The sequence below is a fragment of the Carassius gibelio genome, chromosome A21, assembly GCF_023724105.1.
Source record: "Carassius gibelio isolate Cgi1373 ecotype wild population from Czech Republic chromosome A21, carGib1.2-hapl.c, whole genome shotgun sequence".
NCBI lineage: Eukaryota > Metazoa > Chordata > Actinopteri > Cypriniformes > Cyprinidae > Carassius > Carassius gibelio.
The window spans coordinates 10,590,174-10,602,251 of NC_068391.1; the positions used below are offsets into that span (position 1 = coordinate 10,590,174).

Below are 12,078 nucleotides of genomic sequence, written 5' to 3' on the forward strand. Positions count from 1 at the left end.
AGATATAACAGTAGCCTAATGTTATCAACAATTTCCTTGTGCATTTTTTTCACAGCTTTTTTTTTTTTGTTTTTAACAAGCAAACATTTACAATGGTGATATTGCCCATTTTCAAGACAAGAGTTCTTAATAGTCAATAGACTAGAGGCACATGTTTGTAAATAGTCCCATAAGGTAGTGCAAATTTGTTTTTTGTTTTTTGTTTTTTTTACTACCAACAAGTCTCTTTAAAGAAAAAAAACAGTCCATTCATCTGCTCCAGCAAAAATGGCAAAAAGTTCCTCGCAAAGGGAAAAAGATTCAAAAATTGTCAAAAAGATAGTCTCAAAGTGTCCACAATTTCAAAACTGCACAACAGTCCACTTTCTTAATATCTGATAACAGTCCATGGTTTTTGTTTTGCCATAGTTTCTTACTATGCGCAATACACAGTCTCTGGTTAATGTGCTATACAGTGGCATTTCATACCTTCAACACAGTCCATACAGTAACTAATTATGGGAGATAAGTTCATGTGGTAGCAATTCAGTTAATAGCACATACTGTATGAGGGCTGGGGGTAACAAAGTGGTGTTGTTAACCAGGGTGCCACAGCTGTCATTGCCCTAGATGCAAAGTGTGGGTAGTGGTTATTGCCTACTATCTGCACATTGTAGCACGATGGGGTCCCAAGATTGTCATATGTAAACTTTTTTGGTGGCTGTCGCTTTCTCCTGGTGAACTGGTACCCATTTTCCTCCTCTGAGGTCCTGTCCTTGGACACAGGCACTTCAGTTGTTTCATTAACAGGTAAGCCTCGTTGCATTGTGTCAACAGTTGATTCGTTTTCATCAAGTTCTTGTCTTTTTTCAGGTGCAGATGCAGGTTCTGGAAGACCTATCTCTAGTTCGGCTTGGGGTGACTGTGGCCTTGGTTCCCATACTGGAGAGCTAGATCGAGGTTCAGAAGATACTGGCTGTGGTGGTAGCTTATCCAGTTTTTCTGGGGAATCACCGCTTTCTCGTGGTCTTATCTGATAAGGCTCCACTAGGAAGAAGTACTCATCCTCTTCGCTTTCATTATCACACTCTGGTTCAATTTCTCTTTCCTTGGGGGGCTGAGTTCTGCTGCTCTTCGGTTCCTTTGGTTTGGCACCTTGAGTTGGTGTGATTTTAAGAGGTAGATGGTCACATGGAAGAAGAAGATTGCGATGCAAAACTCTTGATCTACCCTTACCCTGTTCAGGTTTTACTTCGTAAATTGGTGCATCACTCGCAACCTGGCGTGTGACAATGTGAACTTCATCTTCCCAGTAATTCCTCAGTTTCCCGGTTCCACCTCTTGGACTCAAGTTTTTCACAAGGACCCTGCTTCCTGGGAACAGATCAGTACACCTCACTTTTCGATCGTAATTTCTTTTGTTTCTGTCAGCATACTTGTTTGCCTGTTCTCTTGCTATCTCACAAGCTTCCTGCATCCCTTTCGTCCATTGCTCCATGTACTCATTATAACTTTGAGAGTTGTTGTCTGAGTTGAGACCAAAAAGAGCATCGATGGGCAGCCTTGGTGTACGACCGAACAGCAGATGGAATGGTGAGAAGCCAGTCACATCACATCTAGTACAGTTATAGGCAAAGATTAATTTGTTGAGTGCATCCTTCCAATTCGATTTTTGTTTTTCAGTCAGGGTTTTCAGCATCTGCAGTAACGTCCTGTTAAATCTTTCCACCTGCCCATTTCCCTGTGGGTGGTAGGGGGTGGTCCTTGAGCCAGCGACGCCACTGTACTTCCTGAGTTGGGAGAGTAGCTGATTTTCGAATTCTCCCCCTTGGTCGTGGTGAATCCTGGACGGAAACCCAAACTTGAGGGCAAAATCATTGAATAATCGTTCAGCCACTGTTTTTGCTGACTTTGAGGTTGTGGCATAAGCCTGAGCAAATCGGGTGAAGTGGTCGACAATTACTAAGATATACTCATAGCCCCCCTTGCATTTGTCCAAATGTAGAAAGTCAATTGACACCAATTCAAAAGGGTGGGTTGTTTTGATACTTTTAAGGGGTGCTCTTGTCTCACGGCATGGTTTTTTTTGTTTGATGCAGAAGCAGGTTCTCAGGACATAGTTCTCAATGTCTTTCTGCATGTAGGGCCAGAAGAACCGATCCCTAATGAGGCTTGTGGTGCGGTCGAGGCCCTGATGACCCATCTCATCATGCATTTCCCTTAGAACAGTTTTTCTGAATTGAGTTGGTAATACCAGCTGTGTCCTTTGAGATGTGTGGCGGAAGAGAATGCCATGTTCATCCAGCTTCAGCTTATCCCATTCTCTCAGAAGAACTTTGGATGACGAGTTGACCGAACGCCACTGCTGAGGAGGCCTAGATCCAGTTTGCAAGTGTTCAATGATTCCTCTAATGTCCTTGTCATCCTTTTGTGCTTGTCTAATTTCTTCTTTTGACAGGGGTTTGAGGAGTCCCTCATTTTCCTCCCCACATATTAATACATTCTGACAGGCTACAGCAAGGGAGACATCTGGATTATTCTGGAGCTCCACCGCTTGAATCACAACTCCCACACATTCAGAGGAGAACTCTTCCGTGCATTCTCTCATTGTCGTTTCCAGATCCGTTGGCATCCTGGAGAGTGAGTCCGCATCTATATTTTCTTTACCTGGACGGTAGCGGATGGTAAAGTGGAAGTCTGCGAGCTCCGACACCCATCTACACCCGGTGGCATTCAACTTTGCAGAGGTCAGCACATAGGTCAATGGGTTATTGTCACTAAACACTGTAAAGGTTGGTGCATAATACAGGTAGTCTCTGAATTTCTCAGTGATAGCCCATTTTAGAGCTAAGAACTCCAGCTTCCCACTGTGCAGATGATAATTTTTCTCTGCCGCTGTCAAGGTCCGGGAGCCATAGGCAATAACTCTCAGCTTGCCATGCTGGTTCTGGTATAGAACGGCACCTAACCCTTGATTGGATGCGTCTGTATGGAGGATGAACGGCTGGGAGTAGTCTGGAAATCCTAAGACTGGAGGCTCGATCAAGCAGTTAATCAACTTTTCAAGGATCTCTTGATGGTGTTCTGTCCACTCAATTGGTTTACTTGATGACACCACATGATTCCGTTTGTTATTTTTTTCTTTGTGTCTTCCTTTTCTCTGTGGCTCATTACCATCAGCCTTACATTTTAGCAGGTCATAGAGGGGACTGGCGATCCGGGAGAAGTCTTTAATGTATTGACGATAGTAGCTGAGCAGGCCCAGAATCTTGCGCAGCTCTCCCACAGTGCTTGGTTTCCGTTCCTTTAGTGCCGTTACAGCAACTGTGTCTGCTGGATCAATACGACTGCCTTCAGCTGAGACAATTCTGCCCAGATAACGCACCTCCTTCTTAAAGAGCTCACATTTTCTGGGTTTTAACTTCACTCCATGGGACTGCAGCCTTTGCAGCACTCTCCTTACTGCTTCCACCTGTCCGTCAAAAGTCTCAGTAAAGACCAGGATGTCATCTAAATATGGTATGCATATTTTGTCTCTCAAACCTTCCAGACTTTCCTCCATAAACCGTTGGAATGCTGCAGGTGCATTCATGAGGCCGAAAGGGATACGGATCCATTCATAGAGACCCCACGGTGTTGTGAATGCAGTAAGGTACCTACTCTCTGGGGACATGAAGCCTTGATGGTACGCCTTTCCCTGGTCAAGCAGAGAGAACCACGCATTGCCCCCAAGGCCATCTAGGATATCCTGCACCCTGGGTATTGGCTGGCGATCAGGGATTGTTTTGCTGTTCAGGTCCCTATAGTCAATACACAGCCTGAGGCTGCCATCCTTTTTACGGACGCAGACAATTGGGGACGAATAAGGGGAATGAGACTTAGCCACCCATCCTTGAGCAATCAGGTCGTGTAAGTAGTCCTTCATTTCCTGGTATAATGGTTTAGGGACTGATGTATATGTGCGGGCAACAGGGGTGTTATCATTTAATGAAATACTCAGTTGCAACCCTGGAACACAGCCAATAACATCATCTGACTGCGAGAAGGCATGACATTCTTCCCGCAACATCTGCTTCACTTGTTGTTGTTGAGGCAGAGTTAAATGGCTCAAATCTACTGGAGGGTCCCATGAATCTCCGTTACCGTCTCCTTCCATTGTTTCCGGTAGAACCTGAGTGACAGAGGTTGTGGCTGCAGACTGTGGACTTGCTATTGGTAAGACGGACTTGACTGGCTGCAAAGTTCCTATCTCGGTTTTACCACTGAGCATGATGTCATGGTCTGTTCCATTCTGCACAATGACAGTAATCACTGGGCGGGCTCCCCTTTTCAGAATGTGGAGGGTATCAAAAAGTTCAAGGCCATCAGGGTACAGTGGGTTAACAGGTGGTTCAAACAGCAGTACACTTTCTTGTTTCACGTAAAGCACTTTTACCAGACACTGAATCTGCATAACGGTGTGCTTCAGTATGTTTACAGGCTCTTTCATGGTTCTTACTATGTACTCGCTGGAAACATCCGTAGTCACCAAACTGATGAGGGTATGTACACTTTTCTTCTTTATGCTGGGGAAAGCATTTCTAACAGTCCTGTACAAACACACATTAGTCACATCATGAGATCCATTTGTTTCATTCTGTCTCATTATTTGTTCTATCACATTATACCCAATGATGGGTCTGGATAATTCATGGTCCTTCAAGACAAGCACAGGAATTTTTAACTCTTTCTCATCGGTTACAGGGGATGCCAGCTTGAAATTCAATTCCACCCATCCGCTGTATGGCATGTTTGTTCCATTGGCTGCCACCAACCGCAGACTGTCTGGTGCTTCAGTTGCCTCAGAAATGTTTCTCAATGTCACTGTAGGTGCGTATTTGGCTTTCCACTGCTCATCTATAATGCATACTTGAGAGCCTGTGTCCCATAATGCTTCTGTCTTTTTCTTCTGTAGATAACAGGTCACAAGGCATTGTTTGCCTACTAAGGACGTGATGGCAGAATGCTGGTTAACTTGACAAGGGGCAGCTAAAATATTATCAAGCGACTGAAACTCAAGCTGTCTCTCATGGCCCATGCTACATTTCTCGTATTTTGGGGACTTCCCTACTGCTCGGGTCACACCCTGTCCCTCGGGGGCAACCCGCTCTTGTTTAACGGAGCTCCTATCTGAGGCCTGGCACCTTTACTCCTACAGCCAGCTGAGAAGTGTTCGCTGCTGCCACAGTGGTAACAATGGGTGCAAGGTTCTTCTGCTTTCCGCTGCTGGCAATGGAAACATTGTCTGGCTAGTGAGGAACGGGGCTGGCGGAACTGACGAGGGTACTGTTGTGGTGGCACCATATACTGCTGGGAATAATGCTGTGGTGCTGCAAAACTTGATGGCTGAGTTGCATAATTGAAGGACATGGGATGCTGCTGAGGAGAAGGATAAACAAACGGCTGCCCATGGTGAGTTTCTGGCACTGAATAATGCTGATGAGGCTGGAGAGAATGTTCTTGTGAAGCAGCAGACAACTGAACTGGGTTTGCAGGTGGAAGAGGTATTTTCTGTTCCCTCACCTGTTGTGGGCTTTGTGAGAACTGGTGTGGAGACATGTATGGACCTGCCTGTCGTTGATATATAGCCGTATCTGGCTTCCAGGTCTGATGCTCTTGAATTTGGGTCCATCCTGATGTCTGTTGGGAACCCTGAGATGAGATCTGATGCTGTGAGGACACTGCTGCTGCTGGTTCTTTGTTGTAGACTGCAAAACACTGCTGAGGAACAGTTAAGGGCTGTTGGATTGTCTCTTTAATCTGCATGATATCATCACTCAGGCTTTTCAGTTGTGACATTAAATCAAACTTAGACTGTTTGGACTGAGATTTTTGTTCAGGGGCAGGCTCGTTTGGCTGCACAGCATGAACGGTAACATTTTTCTCATATTTTCGTCTGCTTTGCCTTTCAGACTCATTGGAACAAGCCACATTGAGTTTCTCCAGCAACACTTCATCTGGAATGGTGGGGTCTGATAGGTATGGTTGAAGTTCACTTTGGATGCGGTCGTTTTGCAATCCAGTCAAGACTGTGTGCAAAAACATATTCTGAACTAGGGCAGGATCATATTTTAACCCTGAGTCATCCTCCTGAGAAGCAAACAAAATTTTCTGTCTCAGATCAAGAGCTCTTATTAGGAAGCTTTGTGGCGTTTCTCTAGATCGCTGAGCTTCTGTGGTGAGCTGCTTATATAGTTCAGTAGCATTTTTTTCCTGAAAATGAGAACGGAGTATCCGTCTCAGTGTTGGGAGTGTTAATCCTGCCTTTCCTTCTAGATAGCTCCGCAGCTGAAGCCCTGGTGTGATAGCTCTGATGACAGAATCTACTATTTCCTGTTCTACATAGCCCTTGTTGAGTCCACCTTCTATCTGCCGTGCCAGACTAGAAAATGAGAGCCGGTCTTTCTGCCCTAGATCTCCTATGAGACCAGAAATCTTGAAATCTTTCTGCCATGTTGAGGTAACTTGTCTCTGAAATGTGGGTTGAGGATAAACTTGGCCATGGTCTTCATATGTATGTCTGTTTACTGCATTTTGTGGTGCTGTAGGACTAATGTACATTGCAGAAAACAATTCAGTTGCACTTTCTCCACTTCCTTGCATTGCCCTCTGGACTGTGTTAACATCTCCAGGTTTATTTTCCACTCTCTCTGTAGCCTGTTCTGAAGCATTAATTGTTATTCCCATTAGCTGGCTCAGTTTATCATTAATTGTTAAAAGTTCAGCCATGCCGCCATCTTCTAGCTCTTCTAGCTCAGCTCTCAGTAGATAGTTACTAAGGAGTCGCAACAGATACAAACGAGTTACATTTGTCTCATCCTCTCGTGTCAGGTGAAGGAAGACACTGAGTTTTGCCAGCTTTTCAAGTGATAGTGTGCATAATTTCTCACCAATTTCATCCTGAAGATGTTTAAGCTCCTCCATTTTTGTTACTGTGTAGACAGGCTGTTCAGAGTAGTGTTTACCTTACTGACTTGACTTGGATGCCACTGGTCACAAACTGAACCCCCAGCGCATGCACTGCTCAATAGACTTTTTTTCTTTTCACCACTCGTCCTGAATGCCTCACACTGCAGTTCATCTGGGTCACTAAAAAGGGGATGATGTTGCTAAATGGGCTCTACCGGTCAGGGAGTCACTCCATCGAACATCAATCCCAGCGGTGCCTCCAAGATTGTAATACTCCTGTAAAGGATGATATTAAATGAATGAGCGTTCAAGCGATGTTTCTTCACCGATGCTTTATCATGAATCAATACAAATGATGTGAATTGCACATGTGCATAGTCTCACACTTTTCAACAGTATATTCACAAATGCATAGTATCAACACAGTATTGACTTAGATGCTGTTACTGTAACCACAAATCACAATTTATGACACAAGGCCAGGTATGTAAATAGGTCCACTCGACTACATAGTCTTCTCTGGGCGTCATACATACATATCAGTGAAAAAGCATGAAATAAACTCATAACATAAGGAATAACAACATATATAATGAATAAAGTATAACATGAAATGCATATAACAGTACATGTATTTTACATCCGTGTCCTAATAACCAGCGTGCGATCTAATCACGGCACATTTATGCTAACCATGTGCTCGGATTTGATGGTTAACATTAGACCGAGTTTATGAGAATATCAATCATATGCATCTCGAAAAACAAACAGTATAGAGAACAGCTTTTCTTACAAAACGATTAAAGCAGTGATGGTGTGTCTTGTGTACATTTTATACCTGTAAAGGATGATATTAAATGAATGAGCGTTCAAGCGATGTTTCTTCACCGATGCTTTATCATGAATGAAGCATATCGCGAGAACTCCCGCACGCAGTGGCGCGCACCTTTTCATCCAACCAATCACACACATCCATCTCCAGCTGATAATATGCATATTAAATCGGAACGATAACTCTTATGAAAAATCCCGAAATAGTTGCAACATGTATTTTGATTAACACAGCATTTATAATATGATAGAAATTATATAAATAAAATATAAATCAAATCAAGGAAAATGGATATTGCCACATGAAATATATACAAGAATAAACTGAAAATAATTATAATTATGACAATTATTCAGGATACCACACAGTCACCCGGATCCAGTACGTATCCAGACCAGATGGTAGATCAGCACCTAGAAAGGACCTCTACTGCCCTGAAAGATAGCAGAGACCAGGACAACTAGAGCCCCAGGAACAGATCCCCTGTAAAGACCTTGTCTCAGAGGACCACCAGGACAAGACCACAGGAAACAGATGATTCTTCTGCAAAATCTGACTTTGCTGCAGCCTGGAATTGAACTACAGGTTTCGTCTGGTCAGAGGAGAACTGGCCCCCCAACTGAGCCTGGTTTCTCCGAAGGTTTTTTCTCCATTCTGTTACCGATGGAGATTCGGTTCCTTGCCGCTGTTGCCTCTGGTTTGCTAAGTTGGGGTCACTTCATCTACAGTGATATCGTTGACTTGATTGCAAATAAATGCACAGACACTATTTAACTGAACTGAGATGACATCACTGAATTCAATGATTAACTGCCTTTAACTATCATTTTGCATTATTGACACACTGTTTTCCTAATGAATGTTGTTCAGTTGCTTTGACGCAATGTATTTTTTTTAAAGCGCTATATAAATAAGAGTGACTTGACTTGACCATAATCAAAAAAAAAAAAAAAGATCTCGAAGTATTAACTTAGTTCAAATTAATAGTTCAAAAACTATTAGCTTACTGGGTTTAATATAGGTTTAAAATAAATATAATTTCAGTGATTCCACTTGCTATTTTTATTTTTTTATTAGTATTAATGCAAATGATAGGTGCAAATAAGGTTACAGGTAATAGCAAATTTAATGTCAAAACTTTATATACACAACAGGTTTTGCCTTTGTAATGACAGAATCAGCGAGTGTGAGTCAAGAATGCATGTAGGGAAAGCATTTAAAATCTGTATTGTTTATTGTGATTTGTCTTTATTTGCTACCATCCGCTGTTCAAAAAATGTTGTCAAAATATTTCGCAAGTTGAAGATAATTAAACAGATCCCATATATTTAACTGATCTCTGGCTGCCCACATGAAAAAGTACGGTACTGTATTAAAGTACTGTATTAAATTATTTCTAGAAAATGTAGTAATATTTCCATTGTAAATACTGTAGTGTTTTGAACCATATTATAGTCAAGGTATTATAGTAAATTGTAACCTATGTATGGTCATTTGTTGTGGTAATTCTACTATAGTAATGTAGACAAATTATTTTAGTAATTACTGTAATACATTTTCTAACACTCCGCAATAGGATACTACAACATGACAGTCATATCATTGCAAGGCAGGGCAAAACATATACTAATAAAAAGCATGCAAATTCCTTAAAATGAACAACATTATACAACAGCTTTAGAAGTAACTGTTTTTGACAGAAAATAAACAACTGTTTATTTTTGTTCTTGGCTGCATTGTTTAACCTGAGATTGCTTTCAAGCAGAAATAGGAGTCTGGCCTTAGCAGCCCCTGAAAAAAAAAAAAAATCATGAGTGAACTTATCACTAGGAAATGCATTTTATTTGTCTTAATTGTTATTTCCTAAGTCTTTCTTGGGATGGAAAGCTTAACTGGAGTGCCTTTTGATGACTAGACCCCAGTCGCTGAATTTTTTTTAGGCCCAGTGTTTGTTGATGCAGACAAACATCAGGGATTGATTTGGCCTATAGGGGCTAGCTCAGGCAGTCCTGACCACAGACTCTCCAGCCTCTGCACAATACCTGCTAGCACCATCTACTGTATCAACCCATATCCATGAACTTTTCTTTTTTTCTCCCACATCTCTCAGTAAGGAGAAGAACAGAACACCAAGTGAAACTTTGTTGAATTACTTGTTTTCTTGAATGGTGACAATCAGTGTTCATTACACTGTTTACTGACTACTGCTTTCGGAGGGAAACATATCATCTTGCGTGGAGACCTTAGCATAATTCAGATATAACTTAAAAATGTTTGGAAAGTAAGCTGTTTAATTGACACAATGAAACATTTGAAAACATGCTTTTTTTCACCTAGAAAATAACAAAGATCCTACTTTAAAGGCAGTAACTTATTCTTAGAGCCACAAAGTCGAAAAAATATTGCTTCTCAGAGCCTGAATACTCAGCCCATAAATGGCAGGATTCAGAATAGGAGGAAATATCAAGAAATAAAGTGACATAAATATTTGTGTTTCAAATGGGAGATAACTTGTGTCAAAGCGACTTTGTACAATTTCAAAAAAACATCCCACACTATAGTTCATTATTGCAAATAAGTGTGGAGTGCAGGTCTTCAGTGCTTTTATTTTAGACTCTTTACTTGCAGTAAAGCATATTTTAAGAATATGTCCATATGAATAGAAAGTCATCACAATCTGAGGAAAACTGTATACAACAACAGAAACCAGTCCAATAGTACTCACAACATTTGTGTCATCACAGGACAGTTTGACAAGAGAATAGTTGGAGCAGTAGACTCGCCCTATAATGTTTCTACATTGTGTCAAGCGCAGAGTCAGAATAAAAAACAATGCGAATGCCACTAAAGGATAACCCCATGAGAAAACTATTAGTTTATACACTTTTGTGATCGTCATAATAGTGTGATACTGCAGTGGATAGCAGATTGCCACATAGCGATCATAGCACATCACTGACAAAATGGTGTACTCTATGATAGTATATGTGTGCAGGAAGTAAGTTTGAGCCTTACAGCATGCCAGAGATACCACTTGAAAAGGAGACATTAAAGTAGATAGCATGGGGGGAAGCAAAGCTGTGCTACCATAGATGCCATTTACAGCCAAGTTACAAAGAAAGATGTGCATTGGTTTATGAAGCACTTTGTTGCTAATAACGACAAAGATCACAGTGAGGTTTGCAAAGAGTACAAGCATGTATAACATGAAAAAGATGACAATGTATAGATATTTCAGGTCCTCCATTCTGTAAAAGGCTTCCAGTATTATCAATGACACAACTGATGAGTTTTTCATCCCAATAATGTTCAACACACTGTAAACACAAAATATTTAGATTAAAATGTTTTTTTAGATTCAGTCTTCATTGTCTCTAGGTGCTGGCAGTAATCCAGTCAATGTGTAAAGTTAAAATACCTACAAACAGTAATCCAAAATAGTTCAAATCAAATGAACAACACAAATGAATAACATCATGGCTCTTACTTTACTGTGCATTCATGCTGTTTATATAGAGCATTGTGTTTAACTTTGGATGACTGTCTTGGGGTTTCAGATCACATGATGATGAATTTCTCTGTGTCTAGTATTCTTCTGTGTATTCTTCTTGAATTAAAAATATTTATTTATTCTACATGTATTGTACTGTTAAAGTCTGACATGAAATAATAATCAGATTTTATTGTTTTATTTTATAATTATAATTTTTTATGTAACAGTTGAACATTTGAACTGGAGATAATTTTTGAGATCACTTTAATGATGGAGATATTATTGGAGATGACAGGAGTTAACGGTGGAGATCACAGGAGTTCATGTTGGAGATTGCTGTAGATAAAGTAGGGAATCACTGGAGTTAACGTTGGAGATCAAGGAAGATCGCTGTAGTTAATGTTGGAGTAAACATTGGAGATCTCTGGAGTTAACACAAGATTGTGATCTCTAGTGATCTGTAGAGTTTACTCCTGTGATCTCCATTGTGATCAACAGTGATCTCTCTCTGTGGTTCTCAGTGAAGGTGAACGCATTTTCTACCTGTCCTCCCCTTAACTAACCTGCTTGCTCTCATCTCTTTTTGTCTATCGTTTAAGGCTGCCTTTACACTAGCACTTTTGGTGCGCACCCGGGGTCGATTGACGTCAGAATTCGGTTCGTTTGGATGATGTGTATGCTGTCTTCCGTACTCGTATGCGCACCCACGAAACCGTACCTGAGTCCACTTAAAAATGGTGGTCTGGGGTACACTTCATGTGAACTCTGGTACGGTTCGCTGCTCATGTGAACGCGATCGTACCAATTCGCCGAAGTGAACCGCTTT

At 41.3% G+C, this 12,078-nt stretch overlaps 1 protein-coding gene across 1 annotated transcript; it reads right to left on the minus strand.

The window, feature by feature from the left end:
* Positions 1-10,136: 10,136 nt before the first annotated feature.
* On the minus strand, positions 10,137-11,057 carry LOC127942291 (olfactory receptor 52Z1P-like). The gene has a single exon (XM_052537970.1). The coding sequence runs from the start codon at positions 11,055-11,057 to the stop codon at positions 10,137-10,139; it is 921 nt and encodes a 306-aa protein (XP_052393930.1).
* Between the last annotated feature and the right edge of the window lie 1,021 nt (positions 11,058-12,078).

Coding starts and splice junctions, on each gene's coding strand:
- LOC127942291 (XM_052537970.1), bottom strand. CDS start 11,057: ATGAAAAACTCATCAGTTGTGTCATTGATAATACTGGAAGCCTTTTAC.